The sequence below is a fragment of the Hypomesus transpacificus genome, chromosome 14 (assembly GCF_021917145.1).
Source record: "Hypomesus transpacificus isolate Combined female chromosome 14, fHypTra1, whole genome shotgun sequence".
NCBI classification, from domain to species: Eukaryota; Metazoa; Chordata; class Actinopteri; order Osmeriformes; family Osmeridae; genus Hypomesus; species Hypomesus transpacificus.
This window is the reverse complement of record NC_061073.1, coordinates 92,759-109,971: the sequence shown is the minus strand read 5'-3', so window position 1 is coordinate 109,971 and position 17,213 is coordinate 92,759. Positions and strand designations below refer to the sequence as shown.

The 17,213-nt window shown below is 44.8% G+C and overlaps 2 protein-coding genes across 9 annotated transcripts in view; both read right to left on the bottom strand.

Moving 5' to 3' along the window:
- The window catches only part of atp6ap1a (ATPase H+ transporting accessory protein 1a), a 9,720-nt gene extending 6,583 nt beyond the window's left edge, over positions 1-3,137 (bottom strand). For 2 of the 3 annotated variants that reach the window (XM_047033656.1, XM_047033658.1), the window contains exon 1: positions 2,106-3,136. In XM_047033656.1, coding sequence (XP_046889612.1) covers positions 2,106-2,227 — 122 coding nt within the window. In that variant the 5' untranslated portion in view covers positions 2,228-3,136. Of the gene's footprint in view, positions 1-2,105 lie in introns of all 3 variants that reach the window. The other variant, XM_047033657.1, reaches the window with a different exon arrangement.
- Positions 3,138-5,744: 2,607 nt separating this feature from the next.
- tafazzin (tafazzin, phospholipid-lysophospholipid transacylase) lies at positions 5,745-12,996 on the bottom strand. 6 transcript variants are annotated; one of them, XM_047034787.1, is made up of 11 exons: positions 12,717-12,996; positions 12,077-12,215; positions 11,533-11,661; positions 11,285-11,330; positions 11,006-11,091; positions 10,083-10,241; positions 9,900-9,941; positions 9,740-9,802; positions 9,590-9,642; positions 6,554-6,631; positions 5,745-6,427 (listed from the first exon to the last, which is right to left on the bottom strand). In XM_047034787.1, exons 2-11 carry the CDS (start codon positions 12,183-12,185, stop codon positions 6,326-6,328), a joined length of 867 nt encoding a protein of 288 aa, XP_046890743.1. In that variant the 5' UTR covers positions 12,186-12,215; positions 12,717-12,996; the 3' UTR covers positions 5,745-6,325. The 6 variants fall into 6 exon arrangements, with proteins under 6 accessions (XP_046890743.1, XP_046890741.1, XP_046890742.1 ...); XM_047034785.1 differs by having other exon boundaries at positions 12,077-12,211; XM_047034786.1 differs by having other exon boundaries at positions 10,083-10,163; positions 12,077-12,211; positions 12,717-12,993.
- Between the last annotated feature and the right edge of the window lie 4,217 nt (positions 12,997-17,213).

The following is a 17,213-nucleotide window of genomic DNA, read 5'->3' as shown; positions in this document are numbered from 1 at the left end:
TTCGTAGGGCCTTGCGGTCCCTGTCTGTGCAGCTCCCATACCACACTGTAATGCAACCAGTCAGAATGCTCTCTATAGTGCATCTGTAAAAGTTAGTGAGGATGACTGAGTCCATACCAAACTTCTTCAGTCTCCTCAGGAAGAAGAGGCGTTTACGGGCCGCTTTGACCACCTTGTCCGTGTGAACAGACCAGGTGAGTTCGTTGCTGATGTTCACCCCGAGGAACTTGAAGCAGCTGACCTTCTCCACTTCAGATCCGTTGATGAGTAGGGGTGCATGCTCCTCCTCCTGCCGCCTCATATAGTCCACAATCATCTCCTTGGTCTTGCTGATGTTGAGAGGTTATTTTCCTGGCACCATGATGTCAGGGTGTCAACCTCCTCTCTGTAGGCTGACTCGTCACTGTCAGAGATGAGGCCCACGATGGTTGTGTCGTCAGCAAACTTAACAAGGAGGTTGGAGCTGTGCGTTGCCGCACAGTCATGAGTGAACAAGGAGAACAGGAGAGGGCTGAGCACACACCCCTGAGGGGTGCCTGTGTTGGTGATCAGTACAGATGAGGTGCAGTCACCGATTCTCACCACCTGTGGCCTCCCCGTCGGGAAGTGGAAGATCCACTTGCAGAGGGAGGTGCTTAGTCCCAGGTCCACAAGCTTGGAGACCAGTCTGGAGGGGATGATGGTGTTGAATGCTGAGCTGTAGTCAATGAACAGCATCCTCACATACGTATTGCCCTTGTCCAGGTGGGAGAGAGCGGTGTGCATAGTCAGAGCGATGGCATCGTCTGTAGACCTGTTGGACCGGTATGCAAACTGCACAGGGTCCAGGGTGGGGGGCAGCGAGGAGCAGATGAATGATTTAACTAGCGGCTCGAAGCACTTCATGATGACAGAGGTCAGTGCTATCGGGCGATAGTCGTTCAAACATGTGACCTTGGTGTTCTTGGGCACAGGGATAATGGTGGTCCTCTTGAAGCAGGTGGGGAGTACAGACAGGTTAAGGGAGAGGCACTGAACAGACACTGTCACTGAACAGACAGGTTCAGTGACATTGAAGATGTCACTGAAGACCCCTGCCAGCTGGTCAGTGCAGCCTCTGGATGGACTGTAACACCTGGTCCTCTCTCTTCATGCTATACTTGAGATCCTATTGTCTCATAAGAGGGGGGGTCAGATGGCTGAGCGGTTAGAGAGTCGGGCTATTAATCAGAAGGTTGTTGGTTCGATTCCTGGCCAAGCAAAATGGCGTTGTGTCCTTGGGCAAGGCACCTCCCCCTACTTTCCTCAGGGAGAATGTCCTTAATGTACTTACTGTAAGTCGCTCTGGATAAGAGCATCTGCTAAATGACTAAATGTAAATAAGACTTGTACTATGTAATAGTGTAGTTGAGGTTACTGTTGACCTATAGGTTCCTTGAGATATTTTACCGTTGGTGCCTGTTAGCTTTAGCACCGTTAGCTGAGATAATAGTTACTTTGCTCTATGCTTATAGACCGTTCCTTGATCGACCACTGAAATATGCACTTTTGATCCGTGACTTTCTGCTGTACATTCTATACCAGTGCACTATTTGTTTGTGGCCTTTGATAAAAGCTCTGATAAAAAATATATACATATAGTAATATTAGCTACCAAGGCGTTCTACCGCAGCGTAGTATCGAACCGGTCAGGTTTCACGAGCAGAGAACCGACCAGTATGATGCGGCCTTGCATAATAAAGCTAAACGTAACCAAAACACACGTTAAATTCCTTGTTGGTCACCTCTGTTCTCTGAACGGCTGCAGGGACGGACATCAGAGCCGTTTACCGTGAACGTACATAGCACTAGCTGCTACACACCTGCTGTGCTGTGCGCTAAATCATTGATGGATTGCTTTTTCAGAAAATCATCGAGCTAGATCAGCGTTGAATAATAGTATTAACAACGTTTATTGTGATATAACCAATAATCAACCAAACATTCCATATATTCGCGAAGGTAGTTGTTGCTGTGAAATACACGGTGGTATCTTTTGGATTAGGAATGGCAAAACGTCAAGTAACGGTACTCGTTAACGGTACTCGAGTAAACAAGCACCAACAAAACCGAAAGCCCGCACTCACCCTTCACTCCTCCAAAGCATCAGAGGCACCTGTTCTTCGCCGGTAGTTGAGGGTAACACGGCGAATACAACGGCAAATAGTACCGAGGCGCGATGGACCGCTCGCATCCTTGCAGTCGCCATGTTTGGAGAATCTAATTCTAAGAGATGACGTCAATACAGGACCAAGGCTAGCGGCGGAGGGTCTCCAGTACCTCCACCGGCCGCCAGAGGTCATCCTCTAAGATCTTTTTATTGTGACATCCAGTCTCAAATCCGGTGGTCTAACTGAACCAGGACCAGACATGGAGACTGGTGTCAGTCGGTCTGTAATAACGTGAAATCATACAGTATTCTGTACTTACATTTTGTATGTTTCAAAACATTTTTTTCCGATATTCTGTTAATGTTATTATGTCACCAGATTAAGATGTAATGCCACCAGATTAAGATGTTGGGATGTCACCAGTTTAAGGTATAATGCGACCAAATTAAGATGGTATGACGCAACCAGATTAAGATGTTGTGTAGGCCTACATCGGAGATTACATATATGGAGAATTCAACCATCATAAAAATAAAAAACATGTCCGCAATGCTATTTGGTGATAACTGATAATCATGGGTAAATCATCTTCACAGTTCTATAAGAGATTTTACTTTTCCTCCATTTGCATTATCAGTAAAAGTGTTTATTTATTGATGTGTAACTACAGGTCCTCACCCCTCTTTTGAGTATGAAGTTTCCACTTTATATTGACTTTATATAGCCTATTGTCTTTTTATATTGTCTTTATTTTTGTCTATACCAGCCATTCTCGACATGTTGCACTTTGTGGTCCACTTGCATGGGTCTAATATCTTTGCGGCTGCCCAACACATCCGTTCACTTAATTCGCGTTTATCACACGTTTAACAACACCACAAACTGTTCGTTTTCGCAGCAAAATGTATTAGAGCGATCAAAGACAACGTGTCCATCAGCGCCACAGTAAGCACACATAAGATGCGTTCGACATGGACTGCGGCTGCATGAAACGGCCGGTGAGAGTGGCCGCTTGCAGTCGGGGAGGAGTTGAAAACGGCTCTGTGAAGGCGGACATTTCAGCTTCTCGTGGTTTGCTGCATTGACGTCAGTCACGGCCGATTAAGCGCTGTTTGCTTACTTTACTCTACTATAATTAAACGTCGTCTTTCCTTTAGTGAAGAGGCGGAGTTAAACCCTTTCTTCCATAAATGTGTAAGTCAATTCAACTGTTTGGTCCGGATTGGAGAATTTGCGAAACTGAAGGGACCGAATATTACAAAACAGGCGTCAAAGTTGTCCTGTGTGAGTCTGGCCAATCATGAAATAGCTGTGTCGTCACTTGAACCCGTGCAGTTGCTCTTGAGAAAATGCGCTTGGCTACACAGCCGGCAGTTCTCGAATCGATCTCACGGTACTTTGATGGCGCCGTCTCAAGCCGGACAAAAAGTCTAACCAGAATTCACTGGCTATTTATCAATCCGAAGAACGCTGAGAACTCAAGTACATTCTTTTGAAGAACGTTCTGGCAAGCCTCATTGCGAGAATGGTCTTGCAAGGACGCAAGGACGGAGAATGAATTGAGATGGTTAGTTGAATTGATAGGGTTTTCCTGGACTCGCAGCATTATGATAACACTGACTAACTACAACAACTAGATAACAAAGCAAAAAAATTGTCCGTCTACCTGTAATTTTACGTTTTCTGTAGCCCTTGCTAACTTACAGTACCTGTTAACTAGTGTCTGCACTGCACTGAAATGCTACTAGTTAGGTTATAAGTTATACAAGTCGGAGCAAATTTACAAATTAGCCGTTTCATCAATAAAATAAGAACATTTTCAGCGACTGAACTGCCTATTTCTCGTCACATTTTAAATCAGATGCTGATTTAACCGTACCGTTTAGCTGAAATATGAAAAGTAAAAAATTACAGTTGTGAGGTTTGTCCGTCTTGCTTGACATCTTGCAATGACTTGGGAAATCAGAAGACTTCTCGCTGGTCAAGTCACGATCCGATGCATCCTCGATAAAAAGGGCGGATCAGGAACATTTCCAGGTATTTTTGGCGTTCTTGGTGACTTGTGTCCTTTGGATTGGAACCGTACTTGGGCAATAAAAGATGACGTCAAACGAGTTCGCAAGAACACAAGAATGGAAAAAAACGTGGATTGATAAACAGCCACTGTTTCAAGTCAGCCGCCTGCAGCCAGCGGCAGCGCCGCATGAAGTTGGTTCATTTCGAACGCACCTAATTGTAAAGAGAGGTCACCTGTGTAACTATAGTTACGTGGTATAGGCCTACCACGGCCAGGCCAGGTCTCAAACTTCCGGTTAAGTTAGAAACGTGACTTTTAATAACCAGAATAGGTTGTTAAACTTTAGGATCTCTTATGAACCCTAAACTCAGATTTTGCGGCTTCTCACTTTTATTCATTGACCATAACAGGTCGCCCTCACGGAGATCTCCCGTTTCCAGATTTTTGTTAGCCTAGAAACTGAGAAAGATGTTACATTACATTCCATAGGGAAAATGATGACAGACCAATTATTTATGTGAGTTAACATTAACGACTAGCAAGCAAGTTGACAGATAATTGAGTAGCCTACATTATAAATTAGCTAAAAATAGTTAGCTTGCTAGCCTAGCTAACTCACTGCTCAAATCCTAGATAGCTAAAGCTAGCCTAGCTAGTTACTTTTACTGTGTGAGTTAGATAGCTAAACCTTACCTTCGTGGATGTAGCTTGAACGTACAATTTGAACCCCCAAACCCCCTTAAAATTTATGGCAGCAACATAGAATCCTATGTAGCCTACATCGGTATTTGTCATTTTGGGAAGAACACCGAACAAAAACTGCATTTTGTGTACTGCTTGCTACCGGAAGTTGTTGACTTCACTTATGCAATATGCGGAAGTGATGCGTGCATAGTGGATTGAAGTGGGCGTATGTAAGTTAGGGTGGAAATGTCAGTTGGTCTTTAATGTGGTAAGCGCAGACATCCCAACCTGCAGAGACTCATTTCCGGGATGTCTGTAAGCATAACTATTGGCGTTTCGGTCATGATGAATTAAAGGTCCCATGACATGAAAACTTCACTTTAGGAGGTTATTTAACATTAATATGAGTTGCCCTAGCCTGCCTTTGGTCCGCCAGTGGCTAGAAATGTTGATAGGTGTAAACCAAGCCTTGGGTATTCTTCTCCGCTTTTGAGAAAATGAGCTCCTTGTGGGACTGCTCGTATTGGCTGTAATTATGGACCAAGGCTGAACTTCGGGAAAGAGACTTCAGATACAGTATTAGGGGACCACTAAGGCCTATATAAAAGCATCCAAAAACAGCATGTCATGGGATCTTTAAAGGCAAAATGTCATTTTAAATGAGTAAGAATTTTACTCATCATTTACCAATAGTATATATCAAATGTTGATGTTCATTCTTTAATTTTCATTGGTTTGGCGGCACCTGTATAAGCCCAGCGGCCCACAGGTTGGGAATCGCCGGTCAGCCTCTACTGCGAGACAATGATATTGCCAGATTAGGATGTTGAGTATGGTGTGTCAAATACAGAAATGTGTAGGGATATTAAGTGTCATAAGAATAAATGAAATATATCTGCATGGCACCAGTTTCGAACGTAGAAAAGATCCATACTTTATTGGCTGATTTATGGCAAAGTATGTTGACCCCAATAAGGCAATTTGTGTTAAGAAAACAACCACACCTTTTTTTACTGAACCTTGAATCAGTCGTTAATGCATAAAAAGTGATATTTCTTTGAGCTAAAATAGACATTCATGTTTATTTATATACATAGAGAGAGGGGGGAGTGGCATCTGGTGAGACATGATCAGAGACCAACTGTCAAGGATAAATTAAACTAAAGAGTCAATTAGATTTTGCAACTGAACTGTACTGAGATGACGGTCAAATGCAGGATTGGAAGGTCTGGAGGAGAGCAGCCACTTAGCACCTCAGCACCAGCAGCAGGATCAGGAGTGAGAGTGTGTGTGTGTGTGTGTCTCAGTAAGAGTGGTTATCCTGATGGCTGTGACACAGTTAAGTCCCACCAGAAGCCTGGGCCTCAGGTACTGGTGTGGACCGGACAGCCTGGGCCTCAGGTACTGGTGTGGACCTGACAGCCTGGGCCTCAGGTACTGGTGTGGTCCTGAAGCCTGGGCCTCAGGTACTGGTGTGGACCTGACAGCCTGGTCCTCAGGTACTGGTGTGGACCTGACAGTGGAGGGTCTCTGCCTGGGTCTTCAGACTGCGAAACTCCCCCTGGACGAAATCGGTCAGGACCTTCCTCATCTCCACCTGAGAGGAAAACACACTTACCTTGATGTGTTTGTGTGATTGGTGTGTGTACATGTGTGAATGCATATGTGTGTTTGTATATGTATGTGTACGTGTTTGTGTGTATACGTGTATGTGTGTGTGTACCTGGCTCCTGTGATCGTCCCTCAGTTCCTCCACCAGATGATGCACTTTGAAGGGTTTTCCTACCAGGACGGTGATTCTCTACAGGGGGAGACCGAGTCGTTACTCTCTTCACACACACACACACACACACACACACACCCACACTTCGAATACTATCCCAAATGTTTTCGAATATCCGGATAATCTATTTTTATTAATGCGGTTCCATTATGTAATTAGCCGGACATTACGCAAAGCATACAGTAAACACATGAATCACCACACATTCTGGCAATAATTGTGACTGTTAAGCTATTAGATTAAATGAGGGGTTAAATAAAGAAAACAAATGAAAGATAAACCTATTGAACATGACGAAAAGACAATGAACTTGAAAAAACGCTCAGCTTCAGACGTATGCTCTTAAATTCGACGGAATAACGCTTGGCCTATTATTATGTGAAATAAAAAGTAAAAAATACATTGGACGAAATTAAACACATTGGGTAGGCTATCCTTGATAAAAACGAAAGACACACATGGAGAAATATTGCATTTTAACTTGAATATTAACTTGGAACCGGAATCCTAGATACGGTGCCCCACCACACAAATGCAAAAATGAATAGCCAGTTACGCTACATGGCTACTGGTAAAAAAAAATATAAGTCACAACTGCATAAGCCCGACACGCATTTTTATTCAGGAAAATTAGCATATAAACATGCTCAGGGGAGAGGCGAGTACGGAGTCGATTTACGAGCAGGGCAACATAGAAAAGACTCTGCAGGAACTGAGGTTGCTGTGAGGTACTGCTTAACCAGGAAACTAATCTGTGAGGTACTGCTTAGCCAGGACACAAAGCTGTGAGGTACTGCTTAGCCAGGACACTAAGCTGTGAGGTACTGCTTAGTCAGGACACTAAACTGTGAGGTACTGCTTAGCCAGGACACTAAACTGTGAGGTACTGCTTAGCCAGGACACTAAGCTGTGAGGTACTGCTTAGCCAGGACACTAAACTGTGAGGTACTGCTTAACCAGGACACTAAACTGTGAGGTACTGCTTAGCCAGGACACTCAGCTGTGAGGTACTGCTTAGCCAGGACACTAAACTGTGAGGTACTGCTTAACCAGGACACTAAACTGTGAGGTACTGCTTAGCCAGGACACTCAGCTGTGAGGTACTAAGCTGCGAGGTACTGCTTAGCCAGGACACTAAGCTGTAAGGTACTGCTTAGCCAGGACACTAAACTGTGAGGTACTGCTTAGCCAGGACACTAAGCTGTGAGGTACTGCTCAGCCAGGACACTAAGCTGTGAGGTGCTGCTTAACCAGGACACTAAGCTGTGAGGTACTGCTCAGCCAGGACACTAAGCTGTGAGGTACTGCTCAGCCAGGACACTAAGCTGTGAGGTACTGCTTAGCCAGGACACTAAGCTGTGAGGTACTGCTTAGCCAGGACACTAAGCTGTGAGGTACTGCTTAGCCAGGACACTAAGCTGTGAGGTACTGCTCAGCCAGGACACTAAGCTGTGAGGTACTGCTTAGCCAGGACACTAAGCTGTGAGGTACTGCTCAGCCAGGACACTAAGCTGTGAGGTGCTGCTTAACCAGGACACTAAGCTGTGAGGTACTGCTCAGCCAGGACACTAAGCTGTGAGGTACTGCTTAGCCAGGACACTAAGCTGTGAGGTACTGCTTAGCCAGGACACTAAGCTGCGAGGTACTGCTTAGCCAGGACACTCCTCCATTTTGCTCCTAGATTCAGACCTAGCCCCGGTAAATTGTAAAGCTAGCTAACTACTACACTTCTGTTGTGTGGGAATCGCAGCAGCTAACCAGTCTAAGGGCGTACAAAAATACAGGAGCACACCCCACAATTTCCCCAGAAATTGTACCCTCGTGTAAAATGCTCCAACACCTTGGATGACTTACTTAGGTCATACTAATATCAGGGCTGCCAACTGTTCCAAAAATCTTGGAGTGAGATTTGGTATTTTGGGGGGCCAACCACAATCCCTCTCCCTCAAAATGCGTGTCTCACGGCCAATGCGTGAGAGTTGGCAGCCCTGATTTAATATCTCTGCCTCCGCCATGTGTTTCAGAACAACGTTAAAGCCTAATTTTTACTTATGTCGCCGACACTTTTGAAATGGTCGCAGACCAAAAAAAAAAAGTGTCGCTCAGGCTGCTGCATTTAAATTTCGGGAAACAGTCGCCTGTGCTCAAGGTTCGCGGACGTAAACGGAATCATTTTACTGTTACATTCATAGCTATGATTACATTGTTTATGCTTTGTAGCCTAGGTGATCGATTGGAGAAAATGGCTTTAGCAAATTTTGAGAGGCATTATAAGGTGTGGATATGTTCTAACTTGCTCTGCCAATCTCTCTATTCCTTCCATCATAAACAGCTGTTGAGCGTTCACTGAAAATTCAAAACAATGAAGTCAACGACGTGTGCCGTCTATCTAGCCAATCACACTTGCGCAACACTGTGTGACGACATCAGCGCCAGTAGAAATTTCTCCTGGTAGGCGACACTTTCAAGCGAAAGTGTCGACCGTGACGCCATTTCTGTCGGCGACCTTTTCAAAAGTGTCTGCGACCTAAGATAAATTGGGCTTAAGGGTCTCTCCGATGGTCTTTCCTCTACCTCCGCTCTGCTCTTTTTTTTTGCGCTCAATTCAACTTTTTTTTTATACCTAAACATCTCCGCGACTTATTGAGTGGCGTAATAGTCGCACGACACAACAAATCGATAAAGAAATTCATTGGCAACTCTTTGATAAAATCTGATTTTATCGATTCATTGTTGCAGCCCTTCTCACAACTAATATAATTCTCGACATGTAAAGCTTATTTTATATTAAATTAAAGGTTTTTTATTTTAAAACTTTTTTTTAAATGAACTATGCTCATAAGTATTCAAAAAAAGTATTGGAATACTAACTTACTTTAGGATATTCGGATATTCAATTAACCACGCGCATCCCTAGTGTGCGTAAGTGTAGATGTGTGTATTTGTTTGTGTGTTTGTATGTGTGTGTGTGTTCACCTTGCCAGTGCGGGGGATGTATGGCGGCTCGTTGGGGAGAACATCATCCATCCCTGAGACAGAAGGAACACAGTCATACGCTGTGTGTGTACGTGTGCGAGCATGCGGATGAGAGTGTGTGTGTGTGTGTGTGCGAGAAGGAAGCCTTACCTACGTGCCACAGAGGCAGTATGATGGGGTTGAGAGAGCACTCTGCTATTAAGCGGCCCACACCTGAAACATCCAGTTGTTAGAACAGAACTTCTACACAACACAACTTCTACACAACACAACAATCCACACTAATCACAGCCATCGTAATCAGTCTTACCCCATTTTAAACGTAACGCCTCTTCTGATGTGTTGATTTTCCCTGGAAAGGAAAGGAGAAAGATTTGGAATTAGAGATGGAAGAAACGAATGAGAGAGAAAGGAGAGATAAAAAAGGAGAGAGAAAAAGGAGAGAGGGAGGGAGAGAGAGAGAAGGAAAGACAGAGACACAGTGGTGATGTACCTTCTGGAAAGATATGAACCCATTCTCCTCTGTTCAGCTTGTCCAGGATGAAGTCCATGCCTTTCTGGTAAACTCCATCCCCTGTAGCACGCACAAACACGCGCATACGCGCGCACACACACACCATCTCCTGTATCACAGCAGCACACACACCATCTCCTGTATCACAGCAGCACGCACACACACACACACACACACACCATCTCCTGTATCACAGCACACACACACACCATCTCCTGTATCACAGCAGCACGCACACACACACACACACACACACCATCTCCTGTATCACAGCACACACACACACCATCTCCTGTATCACAGCAGCACGCACACACCATCTCCTGTATCCAGCAGCACACACACCATCTCCTGTATCACAGCAGCACGCACACACACACACACACACACACCATCTCCTGTATCACAGCACACACACACACCATCTCCTGTATCCAGCAGCACACACACCATCTCCTGTATCACAGCAGCACACGCACACACACACACACACACACCATCTCCTGTATCACAGCACACACCCACACCATCTCCTGTATCCAGCAGCACACACACCATCTCCTGTATCACAGCAGCACGCACACACACACACACACACCATCTCCTGTATCACAGCAGCACGCACACACCATCTCCTGTATCCAGCAGCACACACACCATCTCCTGTATCACAGCAGCACGCACACACACACACACACACACACCATCTCCTGTATCACAGCACACACACACACCATCTCCTGTATCCAGCAGCACACACACCATCTCCTGTATCACAGCAGCACACGCACACACACACACACACACACACCATCTCCTGTATCACAGCAGCACACACACACACATTGGCATTCATGCACACACACTAACCTCGCCATTCACACATATACACACACACTAACCTCGGCAAACAGGCACACACTTGCCGCGGCTGAAGAAGTGAGAGTGGAACTCTTTAGTGAAACAGATGTCTGAAGCTGCTGGGGTCCTGGTCAATCATACACCAGAGAACACAAATGTTACACAAGAACCAATCAATCAATGTGGTCCTATTTTAGAACTCTGTATAGCACATTGGTAAACGGAAGTTGTGTTTAATTGTGCTTTATAAATAAAGTGATTGATTGATTAGAATCAGAGAACACAGAAGTTACACAAGTCAGATTAGTAGCAGAACTCACCAGCGCATCTTATTGAAGTTCCACAAGTGTCTCAGTCTCAGCACCCCTAACGAGGGGGAGGAAGAGGGAGATAAAGAGCAAGATAGGGAGAATATTACGTTGCATGTTTTAAGTGTGTGTTCTGATGTGTGTTTGTTCAGTAGTGTGTGTGTGTGTTCAGAAGTGTGTGAAATTAGGAGTGTGGATGTTCAAGAGTGTGTTTGTGTGTTTAGGAGTGTGTGTGTGTGTGTGCAGGAGGGTGTGTTTACCCCAGATGTGAGGGTCGTCCATGCAGGACTGGTGATTGGACAGGGTGATAAGGGGTGTGTCTGGGGGCCGGTGGTCAACAAGGTCCAACAGGACATCCTGGTTATGAACTGACAGGTAGTTCATATACTCTGGAGACAGACAGGTAGTTCATATACTCTGGAGAGACAGACAGGTAGTTCATATATTCTGGAGACAGACAGGTAGTTTATATACTCTGGAGAGACAGACAGGTAGTTCATATACTCTGGAGAGACAGACAGGTAGTTCATATACTCTGGAGAGACAGACAGGTAGTTCATATACTCTGGAGACAGACAGGTAGTTCATATACTCTGGAGACAGACAGGTAGTTTATATACTCTAGAGACAGACAGGTAGTTCATATACTCTGGAGACAGACAGGTAGTTTATATACTCTGGAGACAGACAGGTAGTTCATATACTCTGGAGACAGACAAATATTAGCCTAGGGGCATGTGACCACCTTAATTTGCCACTGGATGTATTTGTATATCTTGTATGTCCTGAGAGAAGGAATCTTACTGGTCCAGAAGTATGAGTAGGTTCCCACCATGCCCATCACCAGAGAGCTGCTGATCCTCCAGGGCAGTAAGGGGCGCTGTGGGAACGGCCATCTCACCTCCAGGGGCATGGCAGCTCTCCACAGCTGGCATCCACCTGACTGCCACACACACGTGCGCGCGCGCGCGAAAGATGGGCAGGTCAAACAGGCAGAACATTTAACTTGTAACTGTGTTCTAAACAGAATAAATCTAAATTCCTTATTGGCCATTTACGATGACAGGTCACGAACTGTTAGACTGTTACCTTATCTTCAATTTCTCAGCTAATACTGTCAAGAGGTTTTCAGTCTGTTGAACACCTGCGAATGCTTACGTTAACAAACCCATTTCCTGCTTTTTTTAGCAAGGTTTGTGTAGCTACCCGTTACATCTCAAAATGCATATAATTGGGTTTCAACTGTTAGGTAAGGTAGCTACACTAGCTCTAGCTAACACATCCGCTGGAACATGCATAGATCATATTTAGCTCTACTTATCTACAGTAACGCACATAACCCCAAAAAATGCAGGCTATATATTTGTTTCTCTATTAATTAAACGTTTGTAGACGTTCCTGCGATAAAAGATTCAACGATTAGTGTTGATGGTTGGCACCTTACCTTTCGCCTGAAAGCTTAGCAAGGTTATCAACCCCGGAAATGATTTCTCTCGATATGAATTGTGGGTACCGTAGTTCATGCTGACTTGGAACTATAATCGTGCTATTTCAAATCATTCTGATATTTTGATTAATTACAAATCATTTAAAGACCGCTATTTAGTTCTGGTCTTACTAGTCCTCTACGTTAGCTACCGTCATCGGCAAAGCGGAGGAATTGTCTCTAGATGTCTGTTAACGCTCCTGCTTCTGTTTCCCCGTTTCTCCTTTTCCGGTTAATGATAACGTTGGCAACCAGCGTCAACAACCCAGATCAAAGGTCACAGCGGTAAACATTTTTTTTTTAATTCACAGCAAAGCAAAGGATGTCTCTACTATATTGAATACATACAATTTGCTCATTTTATTTAAACAGGCTTACAAAATCGGTTCATTACAGTTGAACAATTTGCACAACAATTCAGATCTGGAGGGGTTTAAACAAATGTTTTGTTTCACAAATTGATGCACTTTTTTATAGTTGATTCTAATTCCAATGTGCGTTTCAGCTATTCTTAAAAAACTGTTAAATATCGTCAGTCTCATTCCTCTACCATCATCCCTGTGCCCAAAAAGCCAAGGCCAACACAACTAAATGACTACAGACCCGTCGCCCTGACCTCTGTGGTAATTAAGTATTTTTAGCGCCTGGTGCTGGCTCACCTGAAATCCATCACAGACCCCCTCCTGGACCCCCTGCAGTTTGCCTACAGAGCCAACAGGTCTGTGGACAATGTAGTTATCATGGCCCTCCACTTGACGCTACAGCACCTGGACTCCCCAGCATCCTATGCCAGGATCCTGTTTGTGGACTTTAGCTCTGCCTTCAACACCATCATCCCAGCCCTGCTTCAGGACAAGCTCTCCCAGCTGAATGTGCCCGACTCCACCTGCAGGTGGATCACAGACTTCCTGTCTGACAGGAAGCTGTGCGTTAAGCTGGGAACACAACTCTCTGACTCCCGGTCCATCAGCAACGGATCTCCTCAGGGCTGCGTCCTTTCCCTGCCGCTCTTCTCCCTGTACACCAACAGCTGCACCTCCAATCATCCGTCCGTCAAACTCCTGAAGTTTGCGGACGACACCACTCTCATTGGGCTCTTATCTGGTGGGGATGAGTCTGACTATAGGTGGGAAGCTGACAACCTGGGGCCTCGTGTATAAAGGATTACGCAGCTTTCATACCAGAAAATGGCTCACGGCCAAAACTTGAAAAGTACCTGTATAAAACCGGTCGTACGCCAGGTCCTGCGTAGCCTGGCTGCCAGCCCAACTTCTCCCCGCCCACAAAAAAATTTGGTCGGGAAGTTGGGTCTGGAGGGTCTCGTATTGGGGACAACTACAGAAAACCAGAATCGGGACGGACCAATGAAATTGCCAGGGCGGGCTTTATACGATGATGGACAGATGATCAACAGTAACGTAATCAACAACGTCACGAAAGAGCGCTTGGGTTGAATTTGTTTTCAACAAACAACATGTTACGTTGCTCTGATTGGTTGAAGGTCTATCCAATTGAGCGAAGAGGCATTTGTTTTACGAGTTCGGTTGAAACACGCCCCGTAGTCACAGCCCAACAGAGAGTTTTCAGACTCATATTCTGACTAGAATTATGAGTATGACAACGTCAGGCTAGGTCCTGCGCACCTTTCCTTTATAAATCACAATCAACGTGAGATTGACCGCACATGAACGAGCCACTGACCCGATGGACTATAAATGCGCTCCTGAGGTCATTTTTTGTCTGAATTACCGTATTTCTTCGAATAAACGCCGCCCTCGAATAAACGGCGCATCAAAAATGAACATTATTTATAAACGCTGTGGCGTTTATTCGAAGAAATACGGTAAAATTGCTAAACACGCAAATAGAAAAAATTCACAGAATGTGAGATCGAGGTTCTGACAACAGAGGTGGAGGCTAGAAAATGTGTCCAGTTTGGCGGCCTGTCATCAAGTATTAGCGACAAAAGAAAGTCAGCGGAGTAGAAAACTGTTACTATTTGCGCCCTTTCTTGTTTTTAACCTGTAGCACTTTGAGATTTAGCTTAATGTAAAGTGCATTACAAATAAAATCATTATTGTTATTATAGGGCCATAAATGCTGTGGGTTCGAGCAAGGCCGTAGCCATGGAGTCAACATTGGGGGGGACAAATTATTTTTTTTATTATAATTTCTGACAGCATGCGTGGTTGCCTGTCGTAGGGTAGCACATTTATATTTTTATATCAATATATTGGGGGGGACATTTTGACCAGATTTGAATATTGGGGGGGATGTGTCCTAGCCTGGTCCTAACCAGACCCTCGTACATTTCATTTGTACAGAGGGTCTGGGATCGCTCCATTGACAAACGTTAACTTCCTTGAAGGCGGGTCCTCTGTTGAAGTTTAACTGACTATTGGATCCAAACTATTGGATCTGCCCAGAGCCACTCTGATTTGCCATAACCAATCGCAAGCGTTCGCCTTAGCCAACTCCTTCACCACTACTGTAACGGAGCTAGCTGCCGTAGCTGGAAAATCTAACTTTTTCCCGAACCCTGTGGGGAGTAGGGCCACAACATCATGGCCACCAACAAAACTCAGCAAGTAATGTTCTTGCTCCGGCTTTAAACTATGGATATTCGGCAGCGTTGCCACAACTGCAGAATAGCTTCGCTCGCATCGCCGCCATTACGGAACTACTCAAACTAGTGCACGACATTAACGTCATTGTTCTCAGCCACTCCCTCTGTTCGCTGATTGGACCTACAAAAAATGTGTTTCTGAAAACCGACTTCAAAGTCAAACTCCCAGACCTAGTACAGAAGCAAAATCCAAATTGAGCGGAAGTACGTAGGAGGAGAGAGCCAGGTTAGATGTGTCCCCCCCAATATGTATTATGATTACGGCCTTGGTTTGGAGAACCGGACCATGGCTGAAATTAAGAAGAAAGGGTCTGATGTAAAACTTTAAACTAAGCAACGAGTGGTGGCGCATCGTCAGTGATTTTGTCGTTCGTTTGACACCCTCAAGTTTAACAGAAGTTATTAAGTGGTAGCGGATTAAACAGAAGGCTATATAGCATTTCTTGTTTTGAGTTTTGGAATTTAGATGTGATCATCTAGCCTGACGTTGTCATACTCATAATGCTAGTCAGAATATGAGTCTGATAACTCTCCGTTGGGCTGTGACTACGGGGCGTGTTTCAACCGAACTCGTAAAACAAATGCCTCTTCGCTCAATTGGATAGACCTACAACCAATAAGAGCAACGCAATATGTTGTTTGTTGAAAACAAATTCAACCCAAGCGCTATTTGGTGACGTGGTTAGTTAAGTTACTGTTTATCATCTGTCCATCATCATATAAAGCCCGCCCTGACAATTTCATTAGTCCGAACAGCTCCTCTTCGGGTATGGTCTTTCTGCACCCGAGCTACTCCAGACCCAACTTTCCGACCAAATTTTTTTGTGGGCGGAGCTAAGTTGGGCTGGCAGCCAAGCTTGTGATCATCCACATTAATGATCAAACTTTTATTTTATGCTTTTTGAATAGTCAACGTCATAAACATAGTAGTGGTAACTTTATTTTTTAATGTTTGGTGAGTTTCAGCACTTTTCAGTTAGAATTTGCCATGTTACAGCGCCAGACAAGACTTTGTGGACGGTCTGCCAATCTCACGTCTGCTCAAAACTTTCCGTGACGGCCCACACATTCTCACGTCAAGTAAATCTTTATACATCACAAAGTGTGCGTGAAAACCAACGTTTATACATGAGGCCCCTGGTGACCTGGGGTCTCATTTATAAAACTGTGCGTAGGATTCTTACTAAAAGTGTACGTACGACCCAAAAGCCTAAAATGGCGAACGCACACAAAAATTCAGATTTATAAAACCGTGCGTACGCACACCTGAACGCAATGTTCGCTTTATAAATCACAGATTACCCACAAGTGCGCGTACGTGAATCAGCATGTCACCCCTCCCTGAACACGCCCATTTTTAACCATAAATGGTCAATGCAAAGCACCTCATGAATGCTAATCTAGTATCTCAGGAACCTGGCATGCGATTGTTCTTCACGGTGAATCATGGCAACCAAAAAAACTAAAAAGCGAAAGTTCTCATTCTCAGACACTATTATCCTATTGGTGGAGGCCCGAAAACCACATTATAGGGTGGCCGGTGGATCACCAATAAAAAAAACTGTGCGAGTGGCGTCTACTGTGCCAGAGTCGAGATACACTTTGAACGCAAGCTTTATAAATGAGACCCAAGGTGAAGCCAGAACAACTGAGAGGTCAATGCTCTTAAGGCAGTGGAGATGGTTGTGGACTTTAGAAAGAATACAGCCCCACTCACCCCCATCACCCTGTGCGACTCCCCAGTCAACACTGTGGAGTACTTCCGCTTCCTGGGTTCTATCCTCTCCCAGGACCTCAAGTGGGAACTGAACATCAGCTCCCTCACCAAG